The sequence below is a fragment of the Theobroma cacao genome, chromosome 8 (genome assembly GCF_000208745.1).
Source record: "Theobroma cacao cultivar B97-61/B2 chromosome 8, Criollo_cocoa_genome_V2, whole genome shotgun sequence".
Lineage (NCBI taxonomy): Eukaryota > Viridiplantae > Streptophyta > Magnoliopsida > Malvales > Malvaceae > Theobroma > Theobroma cacao.
In genome coordinates, this window is record NC_030857.1 from 2,436,901 (window position 1) to 2,460,050 (window position 23,150).

General features: G+C 37.4%; 5 protein-coding genes across 6 annotated transcripts; 2 read left to right on the forward strand and 3 right to left on the reverse strand.

Annotated features, from left to right (window-relative positions):
• On the forward strand, positions 104-4,037 carry LOC18591650 (prolyl endopeptidase). The gene is made up of 12 exons (XM_007017883.2): positions 104-383; positions 472-691; positions 777-977; positions 1,064-1,134; positions 1,222-1,384; positions 1,621-2,214; positions 2,302-2,682; positions 2,793-2,868; positions 2,947-3,010; positions 3,242-3,377; positions 3,522-3,635; positions 3,732-4,037. The coding sequence occupies exons 1-12, from the start codon at positions 145-147 to the stop codon at positions 3,795-3,797; spliced, it is 2,325 nt and encodes a 774-aa protein (XP_007017945.2). The 5' UTR covers positions 104-144; the 3' UTR covers positions 3,798-4,037.
• LOC18591651 (putative tRNA pseudouridine synthase Pus10) lies at positions 4,863-8,743 on the reverse strand. 2 transcript variants are annotated; one of them, XM_007017884.2, is made up of 15 exons: positions 8,409-8,743; positions 7,959-8,287; positions 7,700-7,823; positions 7,422-7,539; positions 7,173-7,333; positions 6,969-7,040; positions 6,760-6,828; positions 6,577-6,657; positions 6,382-6,501; positions 6,209-6,283; positions 6,022-6,102; positions 5,841-5,914; positions 5,677-5,737; positions 5,404-5,459; positions 4,863-5,138 (listed from the first exon to the last, which is right to left on the reverse strand). In XM_007017884.2, the coding sequence occupies exons 1-15, from the start codon at positions 8,550-8,552 to the stop codon at positions 5,054-5,056; spliced, it is 1,650 nt and encodes a 549-aa protein (XP_007017946.2). In that variant the 5' UTR covers positions 8,553-8,743; the 3' UTR covers positions 4,863-5,053. The 2 variants fall into 2 exon arrangements, 1 of the variants encoding a protein (XP_007017946.2); XR_001929063.1 differs by having other exon boundaries at positions 4,998-5,138; positions 5,860-5,914.
• LOC18591652 (enoyl-CoA hydratase 2, peroxisomal) lies at positions 9,231-12,523 on the forward strand. Its single transcript, XM_018125847.1, has 11 exons — positions 9,231-9,548; positions 9,657-9,679; positions 9,758-9,863; positions 10,172-10,242; positions 10,411-10,483; positions 10,794-10,833; positions 11,178-11,250; positions 11,327-11,477; positions 11,689-11,759; positions 11,931-12,104; positions 12,223-12,523. Exons 1-11 carry the CDS (start codon positions 9,492-9,494, stop codon positions 12,308-12,310), a joined length of 927 nt encoding a protein of 308 aa, XP_017981336.1. The 5' UTR covers positions 9,231-9,491; the 3' UTR covers positions 12,311-12,523.
• Positions 12,628-17,195, reverse strand: LOC18591653 (T-complex protein 1 subunit beta). Its single transcript, XM_007017891.2, has 12 exons — positions 17,079-17,195; positions 16,752-16,796; positions 16,571-16,627; positions 16,340-16,405; positions 16,127-16,238; positions 15,773-15,901; positions 15,187-15,258; positions 14,851-14,966; positions 14,566-14,642; positions 13,780-14,265; positions 13,381-13,696; positions 12,628-12,992 (listed from the first exon to the last, which is right to left on the reverse strand). The coding sequence occupies exons 2-12, from the start codon at positions 16,755-16,757 to the stop codon at positions 12,846-12,848; spliced, it is 1,584 nt and encodes a 527-aa protein (XP_007017953.2). The 5' UTR covers positions 16,758-16,796; positions 17,079-17,195; the 3' UTR covers positions 12,628-12,845.
• LOC18591654 (L-ascorbate oxidase homolog) lies at positions 18,535-22,735 on the reverse strand. The gene is made up of 8 exons (XM_007017893.2): positions 22,408-22,735; positions 22,209-22,318; positions 20,936-21,206; positions 20,238-20,340; positions 19,761-20,106; positions 19,290-19,655; positions 19,122-19,200; positions 18,535-19,040 (listed from the first exon to the last, which is right to left on the reverse strand). The coding sequence occupies exons 1-8, from the start codon at positions 22,543-22,545 to the stop codon at positions 18,828-18,830; spliced, it is 1,626 nt and encodes a 541-aa protein (XP_007017955.2). The 5' UTR covers positions 22,546-22,735; the 3' UTR covers positions 18,535-18,827.

Below are 23,150 nucleotides of genomic sequence, written 5' to 3' on the forward strand. Positions count from 1 at the left end.
GCCAAAAATTCGAAGGAAACTAGGAAAGTCCGTGTATTGGTAGTCACCTAGACCACTTGTCTTGTGCTTTTTTTCTTTTCTTTTTTCGATATTTATTTGATGATTTTACACGCAAGCCACGCTGTCCTTATTAATCTTCCACGCATGACGGGCCGACTGGGAAACGTCGGTCCCAATCTATTAGCAAAAGTCTCAGCTGGGCCGAAGAGCTGCCTCTACCACAACCCTTTTTCTAAGCTGCGGCAGCCGTCAGTTCGTTCGACTGCTAGATTCATGGGTTCGCTTTCTGCCTTGAAAGAGCCGTTAGACTACCCAATTGCTCGCAGAGACGACTCTGTCGTCGACGATTACCATGGCGTTAAGGTTGCGGACCCTTATCGATGGTAATCTTCTTTCTTTTTTTTTTTTTAATTACCCTCATATTACTTTTGTTTTGTTGAAAATTGAGATTTAATTGTTTTGAACTTGTAGGCTTGAAGATCCTGATGCTGAGGAAGTGAAGGAGTTTGTTCAGAAACAGGTGAAATTAACTGAATCGGTGCTTGAAAAATGCGAAGCAAGGGATAAGCTTCGCGACGAAATTACCAAGCTTTTTGATCACCCGCGTTACGATGTCCCATTCAAGCAAAACAACAAGTATTTCTACTTCCACAACACTGGACTCCAAGCCCAAAATGTCCTTTATGTTCAGGTCTGTGATCCAAGAATCTTATTCAATTTTTTTTTTTTTAATTTGTAAGGATTCAAGAGCTGACCTGTTGTTGGGTTTTTTTCAGGATAGTTTGGAAGGAGAAGCAGAGGTTTTGCTTGACCCCAACACGCTCAGTGAGGATGGAACAGTGTCGTTGAGCACGCCGTCTGTGAGTGAGGATGCTAAGTACTTGGCTTATGCGCTTAGTTCCAGTGGCAGTGATTGGGTGACCATTAAAGTTATGCGAGTTGAGGATAAGTCAGCTGAGCCTGATACTTTATCATGGGTGAGCTAGTTGAACTATGAATGTATTAATTAGTTGGTTTGTTTAATGAGCATTGAGCTTGATGTTCTTTTTCATTTTGCTCACAGGTGAAGTTTTCGGGTATAAGTTGGACCCATGATAGCAAAGGGTTTTTCTATAGTCGTTATCCAGCACCCAAGTAAGTAAAAATGATGTTTTAATGAGAGTAAAAGCCTTTTTAGATTTTGAAAATTGAGAATATGTTGATGGTATTGTTATCATGTAGAGAGGGAGGAAATATAGATGCTGGGACAGAGACTGATTCTAACCTTAATCATGAGCTATACTATCATTTTCTCGGTACGGATCAATCTGAAGATATTTTATGCTGGAGAGATCCTGAAAATCCTAAGCACTTGATTGATGGCAGTGTTACAGATGATGGAAAGGTAAGTTGATGCCATGTATGGGGAATGGGAATGTAGGTACAACTTGATGACGTTCTAGATTTCATGTCCTTTATTGGTGTTGTGGTAGTAACATTAAGCAACTCTTTTAACTTATATCACAATTAATGGAGCTACTACTTCACTATGCTAACTGAAAAAGAGCCTGGAGATCACATGTCAGGAGAGAGCAAACTTTGTATTTTCTCATTTTTTTTTTTTTAAATTGTCTTGTGCAGTATCTTCTCCTGTCTATTGGGGAGAGTTGTGACCCTGTCAATAAACTATACTACTGTGACATGTCCTCACTTCCTGAAGGTCTTGAAGGTTTCAGGAAAAAAAATGGCCCTCTCCCGTTTGTTAAGTTAATAGATCAATTTGATGCACAGTATCAAGCCATTGCAAATGATGACACAGTTTTTACTTTCCTTACCAATAAAGACGCCCCCAAATATAAACTAGTCCGGGTAGATCTGAAGGAACCAAGTAACTGGATTGATGTGATCCCAGAGGCTGAAAAAGATGTGCTTGAATCAGCATATGCTGTCAATGTTAATCAAATGATTATTAGTTACCTAAGTGATGTGAAGTATGTGCTGCAAATAAGGGATTTGAAAACAGGATTGCTGCTGCATCAGTTGCCAATTGACATTGGGTCTGTTTATGGGATTTCAGCACGGCGGAAAGACAGTGTTGCTTTTATTGGTTTTACCAGCTTTCTTACTCCCGGTATTGTATATCAGTGCAACATTGGCACTGAGGTTCCAGATATGAAGATATTCCGTGAAATTACTGTGCCAGGATTTGATCGCTCAGAGTATGAAGTCACTCAGGTGTGATTCTTTTTTGGAATTTGGTGACTTCAGACTTCTGATGGTGTGCGTTTAGTATGTTCCCTTATTCTTTTTATTTCATTCTAGGTATTTGCGCAAAGTAAGGATGGTACCAAGATCCCTATGTTCATTGTGGGCAAGAAGAATGTTAATTTGGATGGATCACACCCCTGTTTGTTGTATGGATATGGTGGATTTAACATTAGTCTCACACCCACATTTAGTGTGAGTCGTATTGTACTTACAAGGCATCTGGGTGCTTTTATCTGCATTGCCAACATTCGTGGTGGTGGAGAATATGGAGAGGAATGGCATAAGGCTGGTGCTCTTTCCAATAAGCAAAATTGCTTTGATGACTTTATTTCTGCTGCTGAGTATCTTATATCTGCTGGCTACACTCAGTCCAAAAAGTTGTGTATTGAAGGTGCAAGTAATGGTGGGCTTCTCATTGGGGCTTGCATAAACCAGGTGCACTGAAATTTGAATGATTGATTTTCTCTCTTTTATTTATTTTTATTTTTTTCATCCTTCATCATTATTGTACTTTGTTCATAGTTGAGCTATTTTGTTTTCGGCAGAGACCTGATCTTTTTGGTTGTGCTTTGGCTCATGTTGGTGTGATGGACATGCTGCGATTTCACAAGTTCACCATTGGTTAGTTTGATCTACATTTTTTGGTTCGTTGGAGTATTTATTTTAGTATTATATGTTGATCAAGGTTCTGCTTTGAAGGCCATGCATGGACATCTGATTATGGCTGTTCGGACAAGGAGGAAGAGTTTCACTGGCTAATCAAGTGAGCAAATTTCTATTTTATGAAAACTTTTTTTTTATTCATATCTCTAGCTTTGTAACACAGTTATATAAATCAGGCATATTAGCAATTATCTGATGTCGAGCATGTATGGTAAAAAGGTGGTCTTCACCAACCAGGGCATTCTAAAATCAGATGGACTACAGCATATTTACTGCTTATGAAGCTTAGGTATTGGGCACAATTTTTGAATTTAAATTATTCTTTTGCAAGGTACTCACCACTACATAATGTACGAAGACCATGGGAACAGCATCCTGGTCAGCCATTGCAGTACCCGCCTACTATGCTATTGACTGCTGATCACGATGACCGAGTTGTGCCATTACACTCGTTGAAATTATTGGCAGTGAGTCCTTGAATCATCCAGTTCTCATATATTTGACACATCTGCATATCAAAACCCTGAAGCTCCCCAAACATATTCTCTCTCCTTCATTGCTTTGCTCCTATAGTTTAGCTATGTGTAACGCTGATCCACTTTCTTTCTCAGACAATGCAATATGTTCTGTGCACGAGCTTAGAGAAGAGCCCCCAGACCAACCCAATTATCGGCCGCATTGAATGTAAGGCTGGACATGGAGCCGGACGCCCAACGCAGAAAATGGTAAGCATTTAATTTCATTTCTTTTCGTCCGCCCTTTTGAAGTTTTGTATCCATTGCTAGTCCATGCAACGTGGGCCTTGGCTTTCCGTGATGCAGATTGATGAAGCTGCTGAGCGATTTGGTTTCATGGCAAAGATGTTGGGTGCATCTTGGGTTGAGTAGCTTCTAGCGATGGAAGGAGGATATGAATGATATAATCAACATGCCCGCCGGGAAGAATTCCATTGCATACTTATTTTTCTTTACAAAATTTTATTTTAGTTCCCTTCAGCAAGAAGAAATTATTGATTACAATTTACAATAAATCTTTTTTACCATGACATGGGCCGTGCTGGCCCGGTGGTTAAAACTTAAAACCATTGGTTGTTTGTCCAATTTCTAAGATATAGGCCTCAGCTAAAACCATTGTTTTCGTTTTTTGGCATAATGTCGAAATAAACTTTTAAAATGTTTTAAAAAATTTACATAAACATTTATTTTGTTATTATTTAATTTTTATATTTTTATTTTGAATCAAATAATTTTTTATAATTAATTAATTATTATTAGTTAAATTATTATTTATTATTTTATATTTACATAAGTTAAATTAACATGTTATGGTATCATTAATTATAATATGTTAACATATAATATTCTTATCAATTACGATATGTTAACATATTGAACATTATATAATATAAAATGATGAATAATATTTTAATTTAATTAATTATTAATTATAAAAATTTATTTGATTTAAAATAAAAATTTAAAAATAATTTATTTATATATTTTTAAATAACTTAAACTTTTTTTAAATATTATACCTTCTTTTACCAGAGTAGTCTCAACTTGACAAAACAATTTGTATTACTGCATATGGGCCGTGTCCGCACATGAAACTGACCCAATGATACTTATGTAATACCTTAACCATGAGTTTCCAAGATATGTTTTACTATGACATGGACCGCCCTGACCCAGGTAGCTAAAACCAGAGGTTACCATTTACAAAGAAATGAACCGAGCTAGCCCATTCAGCCAAATCCCTACAATGCCGAAGGTTAGGCTGAAAACAAGGTGGTTATGCAAATTACCATGATATGGACCCACATTGACCCAACTCCAAATAGCCCAATAAGGAGGAGGGTGACTAGAATCCTCTTCACCTCAGAAGAGGATTCTTTTCTTTTTCTTTTTATTTTTATTTTTTTTTTATATATTTTTCTTAATCACTCGAGATGATTTACATTAGAACGTCTTCCAAAACTTTTAACAACAAAGTGAAACCACAAGATCGTTTCCAAGAAGCTGACCGCCCAAGAAAGTGCAAAGATTAATGCCAACTGTTAGACAATGCAAAGCTCACCGGGCAATCTTCCAACTCAAAACTTTTAGTATCATATATGTTAAAGGGGTATGGAAGTGTGTATGCCTCATTCAGTCACAAAACAATCCATTTTCACGTCTGTAACATCCAGCTGCAGTATCTCTGCTCTGCATCCTAGAATTGATCCAACACTGCGAAAGAGAGGACTCAGTTAGATTTCCATGAGACTGCAAGCATACATACATTATGACAAATACATCTAAGGTCAAAGGCTCAAAGCTTTATTGCATTTAAACTATTTAGTGTGGTATTTGCTTCTGCTAACAATAAATGATAGAGAAACTAGTTTGAATCCTAAGAAAAAGTGAGAACAGTCTTCAAACAATAGTTGAAGCTTTTTCACTATCCACAAGAACTTGATAGTGCAACCATATCATTTTCAGTTTAGTGTAGTACCTTGGCTGTGTACGCCCAAGATCACCGTGAACAAATTCCTTAATATAAGTTCCAGCCTGCATTCCAAATATATAAGTGCATTACATCTTCCCCCACAATAAACACAAGAAACTAGGCTTTTATCAAGCTAAAAAAGCACCCATGCTAGCTCCTTTCTTGCACATAGTGATATACAGCATGGGGTACTAAATTAGTAGAGGCCATCCTGGGTGAGAATAAAATGTGAAATGGCGGAGAATGCCGCCATGTTCAAGTGAGAATTAAATTTCTTACCTGGGTGCAGAGATGCAAAAGAAAATATTGAGAGCTTCCAGCAATCCTCTCAATCTTCATCCTATATGGGATTTAAAATGGAAAATGGAAACAGGGTTAAGCATTTTGAATTTTGAACATAGACCAGAATGTGGAGCTAAGATGTATAATGGAAAGGTGCCAACCAATGTATAATTTTCTCACGTTCCAATGGACTTCGACGGTGAAGCACCCGTATTGGGGTCCTTTGCAGAATTTTCTGCATAACAACAGAGAGAGAATACTTACCAAATAGAATGGTTTATTATAGTACACACTCTACATACATCATGGAAAAGAAAAATTAAATTTCACAGAACAGCTAACCATGTCATTGAGCAAAGATATGGTTTGCATGTCTTCATCCTCAAGCGGACGAGAAATCCACACTAATGCACAATATTGCTTCTGCATGAAATAGGACGTCTTAAATCTAGGTCTAATCCAGGTCTAATTTTATTTGAACTTCATATTTCTATCCAAATGATAAGAGAATTATAAAAGACAAAACCACCTGCTTCTCAGCTTCTCCTTCATGCATCAGTGCCCAACCCTGGCTGCCAACCACTTTAAGATTTTTAACTCCAACCTGCAAGAATATGTTATGTGCAACTAATTCTAAATCATTTGATACACAAATGGGTGCTTGCACACGCACATGAGCATGAAAATGGTATTAGAACTCACTAATTTATTCTCCAAGCCATTTATCTTTGATTCCATTTCCTTAACAATCAGCTCTGATGGGACTTGGCGGGCATTTTGTATCTCAAGCAGAAAAGGCCTACCTGAACCCAACATCCGAACCTGCAATAGGTTCCATAGATGAGCACAACATTCATTGAGTTTAAACAAGCAATCAATAACGCAGAAAATCATTACATCAATATCTTCTCTGCCAGCAGCATGAAACTTGTAATTATCTCCCTGACATATAGGAAGAATGTTGCTACCTATTATCTCCTAAAGAGCAAACAAATAAAATTGTTTAAGTTTCCACGTATTATTACATATGAAGAATAACCTCATCTGGACAATACAGAAAAACATAGGAGTAGCTAATACCTCAACAGATGCCTCTCCCATCCTTTCCTCATCAATTATCCAGCGTGTTTGACTCACATTTCTTGAGTACTGCAATAAAAGGAGCTTAGCATACATTGTAAACAAGCCAGACTCTAAGGATTGCTCAAAATCTCAATAATTCCAAGTGTATTATATTTTTTGGTTATTTCGTGAAGGCAATTGAAGGAGATTCTAATGTATTAGCTTACCTTCAGATATCGACCACATAGGTAAATATGTGTCCTGCAGCAAACGTATACCAAGTGGCAAGGTTCACTGACCTAAAAAGGCAAAATACCAAACTAAGTACTAAGAAACATCATGATAAAACACAAAGTTGAATTTTCAAGTTCAGACTAGTAAAAACTTTTGCAAGCAAAGAAACTGAGCCAGAAAAAATTTTAATAGACAACCTTCTCTATGGGGGATTCAAAGTGTTCAGAAGTTTCTTGATCTTGCACGCCATTGGAAAATATTCCAGTGACAGAATTTGTTTCAATGGTAGAATAACCAGAACAATCTTTGTCAGCAATCACCGATTCATCATTAACATTGTGCAACGCATTCTCAGTGCCTGCATCAATAAATGAACTTGGTTGAACACAATGACCTTCTAGATGCAACCAAGTTCTTTGGTATCTGTTTCAATAGATCTCAAATACCTGTTTTTCGCCTTTTGCATTCCTGATTCCTCTCAACAGAGTTCTGAACCTTTTTTGATGCCCTTTTGTGAGTGTAAGTCAAACGAATTCGAAAGGAGCTTGCACTAGCTTTAACACCCTGCAAAACTTTAATTTAATTTAGTATTAATATAACCAATTGATTTTATATGCTCTCTATTAACATAAAATCAATGATCTTCTTACTACGCCACCTTAATGAGTGATTCCAACCAGTCTAAACAGAAACATCAAACCAGTTACAAGCAAATTATACTTACCAACAATGTTTCAAGGGGTTTTGTTATAGCAAATTTCAGAACATCCTTAACAGAATGGCATTTGGAAAGCAACAACCTTTCTTGAAACCAAGGCTCTGATTCATATTTCTTTTTCATATGTGACCTACAAAATTTTGACCAAAAAAGGAAAAGAAATCATCATCTTCAGTGCTTTCTATTAATGCACAGGCAAAAACCCAAAAAGGCCAAAAAGAAACTCTAAATAAAATCCACCAAAGAGAGCAAAAACAAGTCTTACAAAAGCGAAGATTCGTTTTCCAAGATAAGCGGTGGAACAGAAACTTCTAGCGAGAATCCATCAATTTGATGCCCTTCTTGCTTCACTAACTCCGCAATGCTTAAAGCCATGTCCTTTGCACTCTCCTTTTTTACCACCGTTTCTTCGCCATCATCGCAATAACTGAACTGCAATACACCTAAGCATACGCTGCAGAATTGAAACTCAACTTCTGATTTAAAAGAAGTTTCTTCTTCTAGAATTGAGCCGAGCATCGATTGTGAAAACGAGGAATGACAATAAATATGCTCCTCGATACCAAATAGCCGAAGGACGCATCTCGCACAAACCTGAAACAAACACCAAATTTGATTGATTTTGACTTACTTTATCAAATTCAAATGTTAACGCAATAATATAAAAGGATTTGGAATAGGTGATTTGACAGTAAAAATCAAAAGATATGATTACCCCGACAGACAAAAGTTCCTTGACGACATGATAAGGCAAGGGCCGAACGGCGCCTTCGAGAAGCTGCATCTCAGCGTCGCAGTCACCGGCGTGGCTCTCCGCTGCTACTGAGCTAACCTGCGCGGGTTCGGTATCGTTGGACATTTTCGAACTGCTCTTGGTTCTCTCACTCGCCGTGGCGGCAGTCACTAAACGAAGTGGTTTAGTTTAGATGAGTTCGAACAGGATCGGAAGAGAAGACCATGATTCAACCATGGCCCAACAAAGCCAAATACTCATAGTAACTAACTTCTATGCATAACCTTGACCGTCGAAATCACTCAACCAAAAATCCACAAAAAAGAGAAAAGCCAACCACATCCATGGTCCAATAGACCTTTAAAGCCCAAAACCAACCAAATATTATGTAAAATGTTATATTTCCATTTAAATCGACATAATAGATCGAATTTTGAATTAATTTAATTTAATTTTTTAATTTCTATTAATGGATTAAGATGAATAATTTGTTTAATTATTTCGATTTTTTAATATTTAAAATTTATAATCGACTTTATTAAAAATTTATCATTAATAATATATTTAAATTACTATTTTTTAAAAAATATAAATATTAGAATTATCCACATAAATCAATTTTGATTATTTTTTATTTTTTATTATAATTTCAGCGATTTCAGTTATTTTAAGAAACATAATACCCTACATAAAAATTAAAATGTTAATATAATCCTAAACAGCTGATCTGGTAAGTGGATTAATTCTAGTTTCAAACACTAAGATACCGTCACAACGCCGAGACCCCGAACCAGACCAGACAAAACTCGATTACTTGAACGCTCAAAACAAGTAAAACAACACGGGCCCACTGTGCCAAGACCAAACTGCCCTTTATAGTCTCCATTTCGTGTCCGGTGATGATTTTATCCTCTGCTTCATTAGTTTATCATTTTCTTTTTCAGCTTCTATCCAAATTTTGATCCTCAATATTCACTGTATCGGATTCGTTTGATTTGACGGTTTAATTGGGATTGACTATCGGACATCGTCAGCTTCGCTGCAATCTGATTCTGCTTGCTAGCTATGGCGGTTAGTTCGGCTTGCAATCCGCAGCTCCTTCTTTCTCACAAATTCCCAGAGGTATCTCTTCTTTTCCTTTTCTTGGGCTTATATGAAAATTCCGGTTCTTGACTTCTTGTTTTGCTCTTTGACTCCGCTACCTGATTATTATCCTAATTTTTGTCGCAGACAACATATACCTACACTGAAAGGTACTGCCCCTGCCCTGTGTGAAGAACTTAAAGTGGTTATGTAATTTGTATGACAATGATATGTTTGCTTGGATACAGAGATGTAGCTGTCTATGCCTTGGGTGTTGGAGCATGTGGACGGGACGCTGTTGATACCGATGAACTTAAATATGTTCACCATGAAAATGGACAGCAGTTTATCAAGGTTATCTATCAGTTGGTTCTGTTAAAACTAATGTTCCGGTCATGATTCTTTAATTGGAAAATGTGTATATATGGTTTGTTATTGTGATCTAGCGTAACTAGTGTTTGCTACGGGTGAATATTGAATTGCATTTCGATCCCTGAATGCTGATTTGAACTGCAAATGGGATGCCTAATATGTTCAAAATTGTTAATCCAAACTGAGGTTTGAGTAAAAAGAAGTTTTTGTATTTACCTCGTGGGAGCCGGTGGAGGTTGCTTGTAAGTTTACTTATGGATAAACTAACCTTCCTATTTCCTGCTTCTCAGGTTTTGCCAACATTTTCTGCTTTATTTTCACTTGAATCTCTGCCAGATGGTTTGGATCTTCCTGGCTTGACGTAAGTTCTAAGTTGCAACACCGCCCCCCACCCCCCCAGGGCGCCGCAAAATACTGTCTTTCTAGCTTACAAACTCATTTTCTGTTCGATTTATTAAAAGCATTTTACAATTTGTTTAAAGCTTCATAGGATGAACTCTTGAACTGTTTGTGTTTTTGTTATTAACAGGTTTGAACCACGTCTACTGTTGCATGGACAACAATACATAGAAGTACACAAGCCGCTTCCTTCAAATGCCAGGGTAAGTCCATAGTACTGCCAACCTGGAGTTGTGTATAATAGGAGTGAATGTGGTTATCTCTGGATTGTATATGTTTGGGTTGATATCAAAGTTAAATTGGTCAGAATCCCGCATATCTGACTATTCTAGGTTGAGAATTTCTTCTTGATTCTTATGAAGACCATCTGGTACATAAATTTGATGCTGTATGCTTATAAACCATTGGGATGTAAAAGTTGTCTTCTAGCGGAAGTCAATTGTTTTGAATCTCTCTTTCAACTGCTGTTTACTACTGTAATTAATTCTTATTATTATTAAACCTTTTTTGCAGATACGAAATAAAGTTAGTCTTGCAGGATTGCATGATAAAGGTTTGTACTCATTACCTGAAGTGCTGTCAACTAAAATTTCAGGTGGAATGTTTCTAAATAGAGACGATTAAGTCGAGTTGTTCTGTGGCAGTATAAGTCTGCTGCTTTGGCAGTCTTGACTTTGATGAATGTGTCTGTAACTCTGTATTGTAAAGTAAACTTTTGAGTATAATAAGCACAAAGAAGTTGGATGTTGCTTGCTTCCTTGTTTTGTTAGCATCTGGAAAAACTGTAAAAAATAAAATTGAAAGGGAAGAAATATTTTCATGTATATTTTCATAATAATTGTGATCTGTTTCAAGCATTGATCTTGATAGCTTTTTCCATTCCTTTGAAATATTAAGGTAAAGCAGCAATACTTGAGATTGAAACCAAAAGTTATGAGAAAGAGTCTGGTGAACTATTAAGCATGAATCGGTGAGTCCTCCTTTACATTATCTGATCTAAAACTGTCATGCTGTGGTTGTTAATTAATCTAGAAATGATTTTTTAGGACAACTGTCTTTCTGCGAGGTGCTGGTGGCTTCTCAGATCCATCTCAGCCTTTTACATACTCGAACTATCCAGCCAACCCGGCTCCCGCTATGAAAATCCCGGAAAGTGTACCTTTTGCAATATTTGAGGATTGTACCCAATCATCTCAGGCATGTAGCATTGATATCCTGATTTAATTCCTAATAGCTTTTCCATTGCCTTTGAAAGAAAATACGTGCTATCCAATTATAACCTCTTTTCGTCCATATAATTTATGCTGTGGGGTAGTTTGATATCAGCTTCTCTCTTGAATGGCCATGAGATGCTTTTTGAAAACAAGCTTCTCCACGAGTTTTGAACTTCTATTTTCTGCTTTGGCAGGCATTATTGTATAGGTTATCTGGTGACTATAATCCTCTGCATTCAGATCCTATGTTTGCAAAAGTCGCAGGGTTAGTGCACAACTTCACTGCAAAGCTGTTACCACAGGCTAATCATGCTTACTTGTTCTTATCTTGAGGCTATGCTTGCATTTCATGGAAAAATTTGGTTTCCAGTTCTGACACAGCTATTTGCACCCTAAGCTTTATACTGATTTATTCTTTGTTAACCCATGTTCAAAGATTCTCGCGGCCAATTTTGCATGGATTGTGCACCCTTGGGTTCGCAGTTCGGGCAATCATCAAATGCATTTGCAAGGGAGACCCAGACATGATCAAAAACATATCCGGACGATTCCTTTTACATGTGTATCCTGGTGAAACTTTGGTCACTGAGATGTGGCTTAAAGGCTTGAGGTACAATTTTGTTTGTTATACTGCATCCTTTTTCTGTGCAACACTTGAAGTCAATGCTAAAACTCGAGTGTCACATTTGAAAAGAGTGGAGATCTAATGTTGGAGACGTAATCTGCAGGGTCATATATCAGGTAAAGGCGAAAGAAAGAAATCGAGCTGTGCTGTCCGGCTATGTTCACCTCCATCGTTTAGCTTCCTCACTATAAATGAACTAGATTCGTCAAATAAACATACTTTAGCTTCCTTGGCTTGGACGCCTCTACTTTCTTAGTTTATTTGGGGTTTAGATCATTGTCTGAGAGTTCTGTAACTAATTCTCCAAGCAACTCAGGTAAAAGTTCCTAAACTGTGAACATGAGATCATAAACTGCTGATCGAGGATGAAATAATACAAGGCCTTCTTTATGTTTGCTGGGGAATATTTGAGTAGTTTATTTTATTGGTACGATAGCTTCCGGTTCTTTACAATCTTGTATTTTTTTCAACGACAAGTAAGTATAACAGAAACAGAAAAGGTAAAAGATGCACCTCAACCAGCTATAGAAAATTAATCATTAATAATATGATTACCAAATCAGAAAGACATTAGTTTCAATTTTTTGAGAAGAGTTTCAGTCAAAAATTAAACAAGCCGCAAAACTTCAGTTCTAGAATTCAACCATACTGCAGCAACATCAACGAGCAAATGCCAAGATACTTGTCCATTACAACAAATGTGCCCTCGACGACCATGGGTCATCTTCACATTCTGTCTTCTCTCCTCCTTGGAGCACAGGTGATGATTTCGTCAACCCTAAGAATCATCTCAGCAGCCTCGGTTGCAGAGAGCAACACAGCTTGCTTGACTTTGAAGGATTCAGAGATTCCTAGCTCAGCCATATCTCCTACCTGTTAAAAGTTGAATCATGCAATTCGTCACAGCAAGGAATAAAAATTATAAGGTCTCCATGTTGTTTGGTTGTATACAATCATAACCTGTCTTGTCTACCAAATAGGCCATAAACCATATAGTATGTGAATCTATAACATTAGATTGACACCCCCAATAAATCAAATATCTTAACAAAAAATTAATGTACAAATCATAGTCTGTAACTACGTTAAGCAGCCATATGTATTATAATCCAAGTGTAATATCTTTTAAGATGTAACAAGAAATTACTGACTGGACATATTTGACAGAGTGGCCAAAGAAGCAAATATGTAGCCATAACCATAAACAATAAATACAAAGAAATCTATTTTAATTTTAAAATAACTCAGTTTCAGCACTTACAGATCCAGTGATGACATCAATCCCTGCATTGCATCCTTCTTTGTGGTGCTCTGCACGAAGCTGAGCTATCAATTCGGCACTGTCCAGACCAGCATTGTCAGCAATAATTGTTGGGATGGCCACAAGTGCCCGCGAGAAAGCTTCAATGGCATGAGACTTCTTCCCAGGAGTCTTCCGAGCCAGTTCATCCACTTCCTTTGCCATTATCATCTCAGGCCATCCACCTCCAAGCAATACCCTAGTATCATTGACTGTCTGAGACAGCACACACAAGGCATCATGCAGAGACCTTTCAGCTTCATCAAGCACATGATGGCTGCCATAAACAGTAGCATGTCATGGAGATTGCTAACATATCAAGTGAGGAGAACAACTAAAGGAAATACTGAAATACCATACCTTGCACCTCTCAACACAATTGTGCAAGCCTGACCCATTTCAACACCAGAAAAGTGGATCAACTTGTCCTCACCAATCATAATTTCTTCAATAAGCTTGCAATGTCCAAGCTTAACTGACTCTGGGTTGTCAAAGGTTGAAGCAATATCACCACCTGTTACCAAAGCCAGACGCTCTATCCCATCAAAATCAGCATGCTCGATTGCAAGTATGCCTGCATCTGCGAAGAGTTCTTCAGGAAAATTGTAAATCAACTGCCTGTTAACAAAGCAGTTAATCCCATGTGCTATGATCTTTTGCACCTTTTCTCTCATCTTTTCCTTCTCAGCCCCTTCAATTTCAGCAACCTTAGACATTGAATCCACACGGACACGTGCACCATATATCTTCACTTTATCCGTATCCATTGCAGTATTTGCCACCAAAATCTTAGCATTCTCTATTCTTTTTGGTTGTCCAACACCTATCTTCTTGTCAAGAATGAATCTGAAAGCATAAAATTCTATGTCTAAATTAATAAAAATTCCAAAGTGATACCTTGAACCATTCAATGACAGAATAAGAAACAATGCACCAAAGTCTGCAACAAAATGATGCTGATTGTATCCTTCCTTCTCACAGTATTTGGATATATCAAACATTGGTTATCTATGAGAATAATAGTGATAAGCTGGGAGCAAAACTTTTGCAGAATACAGGGGAACTAGGAAAAGGGTGATGTACTAGGGACCCAGCTGATCCCACCACAAAACTATTGTAGGGGACAAGAAGCTCAGAAGAGCTCACCCTTCATCTAAGAAAGAATCCTTCAAAGATCCTCCAGGCTTCTTGATAATTTGGATGGCCTCTAAATTTGTGCTCCCCTGCAGTTTCAAACAGCATGTCATACAAAGTCAATTAGGAAAAATGGAAAAAGAAATTCAATTAAAGCAATAAAACAGAGGAAAGGGGAATTCTCAACAAAATCATTCCATAAGCAAGAACAGCTTCAGAACAACATAATTCCCAAACCCAACAGCATTTAAACACTTATCCTTAATCTTAAAATGTTAGATGCAGAAAAATTATCACCTTTAACCTCATAACAGCATCCACAGCTAGTTGTGCAAAATGCTCCTTATCCTGAGAGAGAATTTTGGAACTCAAAGTGGTCATTGCAATTTTCATTAAGTCTGTCTTGAATTTCTCTGCAAATTCAGAAATACCACACACTTAAGAAACAACTATAATAGGGTAAAGACAAATCCTAATGGCAGGAACTAGTCAATTACAGATTTTATTAAGTCAAACACATTAATATAATCTAGTTCAATGAGGAATCAACAAGTGCAACGAATACAACAGATAGAGTTTTCATACAATGCATACACAAAGAAAACAAATGTACTCATAGCCAGCAATCATCACCTGCATTCTCTTTGTTATCCACAACCCTCTGCAACAATGCATCACGAGCACATTCAGCTGCCATCCGATAACCTATAAAACCCGCACACATTGTTATAAACTGTGGAAACACAACTTATTTGGCAATTGGCACACCAACAAAATAAACGCTAGATATTCTAGATAAATATGCAATTGAACTGGTATTAAATTCACAATAAAAATTTGAACAAATAACATAGAAATTGTACTTATGAAAAATTTACTCCTATCAGGAGTAAAGAGAGAGAAGCATTAATATTTAAAAGTTATTTCTCAGGTTCATATTTAAATGCAATTCCTTTTAAGTTTTTATGATAGATGCAAGTCAGAAAATATTACACAAAAGAATCACAAGGCTAGCATGCCCTGACTCCTTCATTAATGCTATAGTTATATGGAAAATAGATAACAAAGTATACTTTTCTAGCAGTTTAATGCCTTTGCAATAATACCACATAGAAGCCTCAAAACATATATGCACCAGTCAGTGAAAGAAAAAAAGAAGATACTGAGCAGCATACAAGAAGAATAAGAACAAGCAATGTACTATTGAGGCCAAAAGAACCTGATATTATAGTCATGGGGTGAATCTTGGTAGCCACTAGCTTTTCCGCCTCCCTTAAAAGCTCTCCAGCCAAAACAACAACAGAAGTCGTCCCATCACCAACTTCATCATCTTGAACTTTTGAGATGTCTGAACTTTGTATTAAGGATTATTATCTAATAATATAAAAGCTATTTCCACACAAAATTCATCAATGCTGTTAGCACAGCTAACTGAACCATTAACACTTCCATCATATAGTCTTGTGCACCAAAAAACATTCAACACCCATGCAACTTTTAAAAATGTTGACAAAAAAACAACCATGTTACTCATAAAGAGTAGTTAAGAAAATGAAAACAATTACAAGGATACCGATTAAGACTTTTGCAGCTGGGTTGTCAATATGCAGGGACTTCAAGATGGTAGCTCCATCATTTGTAACAGTGACTTCATGTCCTCTGCCTGTTGACTGTAAAATTTTATCCTGCCAGATAATTTCACCAACAAGAAAGTCAAGATTTAAAGTAGAGAATTACAACTGTTACTAGAGTCTTTGAATTTATGAACACAATGGGAAAAGTTTACCATTCCCTTTGGTCCGAGGGTTGTCTTAACCAAGTCAGTAATTGCAATTGCCCCAACAAATGATGCCTGAAAATAATAGAGAGCATGCATGTGTTATTGAAAATAAGATGCCCAAAATAGCAAGAATGCCTAAAAAGTATAATCACAGAATTCCAAACAAGGACATATGTTATTTTATTTTTCCTTTAAACCAGATTATCAGCGTTAGACATATGAATTATAACTACTTACCATTCGGGCACGCTCCCCCTTCTCTTCACTAGCGTCATCTTTAAGAATTTTTTCAATCTATCACATTTACCAAGCAAAGCATACGCCAAAGCAAAACTTCATAAGAAACAGAACAAAAAATAAAATAAAACAAAACAAAGCTATCAAACTAAAAATAAGACGTAATGGGCAAAAAACGCACCGCCATGGAAAATACTAGTTTGAGCCTTGGTGCACAAATGAAGCCCTGAATCAAGAAAAAACAATAAATATCTCTAATCCAACAACATAAAACGAAACACATCTAAAAACAATCGAATCCAAAATGCTGCTTAATAAACCCTAAATTTGTATAATGAGCCGGAAAAATGCTATGTTCAGCATTTTCACTTCATTTCCCTCATTTCACTAAGAAACTAACACAAAAAAACTTCTAAAAGGAAAAAACAGTAACATAACAGCGAAAAAAGGAAATAAAAACGACAGGTGTCAGAAACCCTAGGAATCCTCGAAATGACTAGCTTATTACCTGATCTTAACCGTGATTTAGATAATTTGAGGTTTGGATCCCGCCGAGAACAGAAAACAGAAGCAGGGTTTTTCCTCAGGCTCGAAGGGCTTTGCTTTGCTCCACTATAAACAGAGTGATACTTATAAAATGTCTTACAAGGGTTTTTGCGTTCTTTTTCTTATATCCGCAGGATTGGTTGACTGGTTTGACTAATACATATTGGCTGGTCAGAGTTACACGTGGGATTATATGATTGGAGAATCCTTAAGATGAGTAATAAGCATGATTTGAGGGGATTCCTATGGTTTTATGCAATTTGTATCGGCAGGGTGTGGGCGGAACTCTCGCGAATTACTGAGAAGAGGGAGATTGTGGGAGTAAGTGGGTTAGGCCCTTTTTTGGGCTTTGAGTCCAACCCAAGTTTCTTCAAGGTTAGCCCAATAGGCCCATGAAGTTTCTGCATGACCCGCAATTTGGACCCAAAATCAAATGGTCCTAGCTTAATCCCATAAGGTAATCTGGGGTTGTGTTATTTTTTATTAATTTATTTTTCACTTTCACAAATTAATAACATATTCAGATACAAAAATAATAAATAATCTTGTATGATTTAGAAATAAAAGTTGAACACCATTTAAACTATCAATACTATTTTTTATAACTCTTTACTTTTTTTTTCTTGAATTTGATTTTACTTTATAGCCAATTTGAAAAAAGGCAGAACTAAGCACTAAAATAAAGGTCACTATCTAACAAAGTATTATTTCCACCAAGATTTTGCTCTAGCTATCATCTGATTTGCAATAGCCAATTGATAATGGAAGAAATAAAAAGATCAATTCTACTTGTTAACCTCTATATAGAATATAGATTAAATCAATTTGATTAAATTATTATGCAGTTACAATATTGTTCGATTATAATACAATTACGATTAAATATTATTAACTTGATTTTTCTTTTAAACTATTATCATTCGGTCTCCAGGCGTGTTTCCCACTTCTTACTATTTTCTTGTATGGAGAGTGCATTGTTGGTGCATCCCACGACACTGGAATCTCCATCTAATCTCTCTCTTAAGAACCCAAGGATTTCACAAGAGATCAAACTCGTAACCTCATGAATATAAGGTTGGCTCTCATACTATTTCAATCAAAAAAATTAACTTACTAAATAAGATTCAGAATTGACCTTATACCATTTGACCTGGTGATGTGTCTCTTATCCCTATATATATCACACACATCATTTTACTCGTACAAATTCAGAATTCAAAATACACTACTAAAGCTTTTATTTAATGTTGACGAACTAAATTTTTAATCTTTTGGGAAAGTTTGAATCCTTGAGAGTTGATACATTCTCTTGGAAATTGAGAACTGGTTTCATTCCGATTCAAGACTGCTCTTTCAACATGGGTTTTGTTTCCCATGGGCCTTGAATCTGAAAGCAGTACTACAATGCAAGACTTTGATTAACAAACATAACAATGATGACTAAATATGTAATAATAATAATAAGGATTAATGGTATGAAAACTTGGACAATACAAATGGGAATACAAATCTATAGTAAGAAAGAATGCGACCTCGAGCTGAGGTCTAGTAACTTAGAGTTCTAACTCATAAATACTAGGCACTTCGCAATAGCACCATTGATGCGCTAAACAACAAGATCAGAAGGCAAAACTCTAGTATTCAATCTTTATCCACCTAAGCTGGACAGGTTTTCTCTACCCAACTCTTGGATCCTTGATTCTATCCTGGCTCACAGGGGTCGGGTGCTTCGGCCGCTTGCCCTACCGCAGAGAAGTGCATTCTTAGGGATCGGGTATTCATCCCTGAGTGAAGTTGAGTCTGTGTATACACGCAGATAAAACTGTTGTCCGAGGTACTGTCTTGCCCAAAACTCAGACCTCAAGTTCCACATTCCTACATTATCAAGGGCCACATAAATGGCGGTCCATGACTTTGGATACACCTGCATTCGCAACGTATGAAATGTTACAATTCTGTTGTTCCTGGTTGACGAGATAAATGAAGAAAGATGTTAATTTGTTACCTGAGTGGTGCAACGTGAAATTGCATCACGGAGGTTGTATTGATTCCTACTAGCTGCTGTCCATTGCCCTCCGTCCATACTGCATTTTCAAAATGGTTCAGAAACCAAGTATATCAGTTCAGTTCCAAGCACGTTTTTTGGATTGTTCAAGTAAAATGATGTGCTTACCCGACGACAAAGAAAGAGTATCCATCAAGATGCCAGCTCTGTACAATGTCCTCATCGTTCTGGAATACAATCTCAATGAAAGCCCTGTAGTCTGCATTCATAACTGAAGTATCAAGGTATATCCCTCCGCCATAAGGATTATCGGATATGCTTCCAACGCGAAAAACTCCTCCGATCTTGAAATAGTCGGCAAGTTTCAGAGGAGTGTCCGCAGGAACAAAGGAAACACTGTTAACTGCATATCTTTGCTTGCCATTGACTTGCCCGGCAGAATTTGCAAGCCTGATGGTTCTGGTTGTGTTAATGAGACCGTAGTGGTATGACCCCTGTGGGTTAGGCCTTGGTCCACTTGCTGTAAGGTTAGTCCTGAAACAGGAACAAGTGAATAATTAGATTTGAACACATAATATTAATAACATGTCGTTTTCCAGAAGGCTTGTGCAGCTTGTCACGCGTTGATTGAGAAAATACCTGATAGAGCGGGCCTGGTTCAAAGACCAGTCAATTTGGATGGTGGGTCCACCAGGAGGAGGACCAGAGACAGGGCCAGCGGAATTGCTATAGCGAAGAGTTGCTGTAGTGGTGAGGACCGGGTTGGTGAAGCGAGTGGAGACTACAATGTAATAGTCTTGTGCAGGCTGATCAGCTGTAAATAAAACAGAGGATGATTGGCCAACGTGAATGTCTATCGATGAGTAGGTAGTTTGCAGAGTGTGTGTTCCCTCTACTTCTACCAACTTCAACTTGTGGTTTTGGATGCGGAAATTGAGAGAATTTTGCAATCCAACATTTGATATCCTAAGTCTGTAGGTTTTTCCTGCAATAGATGATAGAGAACATGCTTAGGCTTGAATCACATTGTTCTTTCTTTCTTTTCCGAAAAGAAGAAAATACTAAAAAGAAAATGTAGAAAGATTAGATTTTGAATACTAGATTGACTGTATATACCTTGTTCAACATTGAAGGAGGCACCGCCAGGTCCACGACCATTGATAAGGATTCCATCAGGGAAAGGTAGCTTCTTACCAAGATCTAGATGAGCCCTCAAATCCTGCACAAGTACATTTTAGTTTCTTATTAGCCGGACTAAACTATATCAGACATCAATAAAATCAGTTAGAATCATTAGTTCAACTACAAATTGATTAACAACAGAATTTAGGAACCTCTGCAGACGCGCAGTGGCCCAGATGGCAAAGCCACATGATGATTGATGAATACTTGCATGACAAGCAAGAACCACCTAATGCTTTTGGATAATCGAGAATGATACTCCATTTGGAAATACGTAATGCATAACAGGAAAAGCAAATGCCTTTTTCAGATAATCATTTAAAACGTGCTGCTTTCAATTCAAAATAAACTCCCCAGTTCTCCAACTCAGCAGGAAATGACAACAGAAAAGGCCGGACAGCAAATCCAGCTGTCAAAAGGCACGAAAGCCATAGCATCAAATAGTCAAATAATGCCCATCCCACTCTGTTACATTACCGACACATTTACAATCCCCAGAAAAGCAGCGATCCCACTATGTTTTTGTATACCCCACAGATATAAATAGCATGCATTTTTCCAAATCAGTGCCACCTAAAAAAGCAATCAAATTTAAATACACCAAGGTTTTGGAAAACCGGTGGGATGATTACCGTGTGGTTGGACTTGTACCAATCTCCAATAAGAACAGTGTAATCCCCAGCAGGATCCGGGAAGGGGACCGGAATCCGTGGTCGGCTGAGGATCCTGATCCCTCCGAAACCACCAGCAGCCTTGTGGAATGCAAGAGAGGGGAAGTAATAGAAGCTCCCTATCTGATCCTTGACCTGAAGAATGTATGTGAAGTTCTTCCCTGGTGGAATAGGGCATGTTGTTCCGTATACACCATCTTCATAAGAATTCCTCCTCTGCTGGATCCCGTTCCTACATGTACCGTTTTGACAGAAGTTAACAAATGAAAACTACTAGTATAGTCCAATAGTACTTGATTTAGTGTCTGACGTTTTAGTTGCAAAGTTCATTAATGAATTCATTTATCCAAGGCAAAAACATTTATAGCCTCGGATTTTTATAAAAGGAAAATGCGGAAAGTAAGTTCCGGGCAGACAAAATTGCTTCCGAGCTAACAAAATATAAAAGATACTACTAATATCTTTCTTTTCTGAGTCCAGATCTCTATCCCAAAATTCCTAACCCGCCAGAGCATCTCCCCATATCTCCCATGGGTGGGAGACAGCTAATCAAAAAATAGACCACTTGGATCATGGATTATTAGTGGGTTTAAATGAGGTAGATTAATGGCCATTCAAACTTTTCCAATTAATTCAACAGCTAACTTCCTGCCTATCTCAATCATGGATAAGTCGCTTTCCCATTACAGCAAAGCAGAGGACTTGCTCAGTTATGCTAAAACACTGATAATGATACTCATGTGCTCATCTAATACCACGACAAACAGTGCAAATTGGAGCCCCAATTTGGCGGACAATCTTTTTTTTTAGAAAAATAACACTGGTATTCTGTATTATTAAGAAATGAAATGAATCGGGTCTGTTAAAGCCAGATCTACCATGACATCAAGCACATGGATGTTTTCTCCAGCGTTCACGTTTAACAATGCAGAAAAGAAGACAATAATGGTACGGAAGAAAGTAACGTGACTCAGCCAGGCCGATCAGACATTCTTTTAATCACAAATCTAAAGCAATCTCAGAGGAAGGAAAGAAAAAAAAAAAAAAAACTGTTTAGCGACCGACTATGGCTGATGGTTGTCCGAAGAATGCCAGTAGATTACAAACTTGTCCCCATACGGCAGGGAGCAATAAGTGAATAACGATGGGGTAGGTTCATCTTTTTCAAGAAAGGGCGGGTAAAAAGGTTGCACAAAATCTTTGTGGAGAGAACAACGGGGTGATCGGATCTTACCAGGAAAGGAGAAAAGGCTCGTCTAAGCTGTTAAACACGTTGATAATGAGATTGTCATTGGTAACAGAGTGGATATCAGGGCCTGGGAATTGCCCATTGATGAGAATACCCTGGAAAAAAAAAAGGTGACTACCATCAACATGAGCATCATTTTCACACAGATCAGTCAAAACCAATCATCAGATGATTGAAGGCTCACCGTTTGACGGACGCCGAGAGGGTAGATGTCACCGTAAGTAACATTCCAGTTGAAGAACCTGTAGGGATCGTCAGCACCGGCAATGGCGAAAAGAGAAGCTGTGGCACAAAACAGTGCCACCGCCAAGTTAAGCGGCATTCTGGGAGTATAAAAAAAATAAAAAATAAAACGAGAGACTCCTTTTTTGGGTCTCAGTTTGTTGGTGCAGTGAATGTGAAAGGAAGACAAAGAGAGAAAGAGATTTTAAAAAAAAGAGGTTGGGAGGAGCAGGGACTGATGAGGGATGGCGCAATATTTAAGTGCGGTGCAGAGGAGGGCGACGGGTGTGAGTGTATGTAAGCCGCAAAGGCCAAAAACACAATAAAAGGAGGGAAAATTAAAATTTGAGAAAAAGGAAAAGAAAGAAAAAAAAAGGGGGATTGAAGTGTCGGTGGTGGGGTCCTCACATTAGCTGACTGTTTGTGTTTGTCTCCCACATGGGCTCGTTGTTGTTTTTGTTCGGCTTAATAGCAAAACAAGTCTTTAAATTATGAAAATTTTCAATCGAACCCCTAACCTGTTATCATATTTAAATAAATTTTAATTTTTATCCATCTCCAAATAAACCCTTACTCATAATAAAAATTAGCTATCGTCAAACCCAATACTAATTAGTAATTCCTATGGACATAGCATATCGTAGGCATGATTCATTTGAGGACATTAACTTATTAAATGATGCATTGTGCAGACATAAAATATTA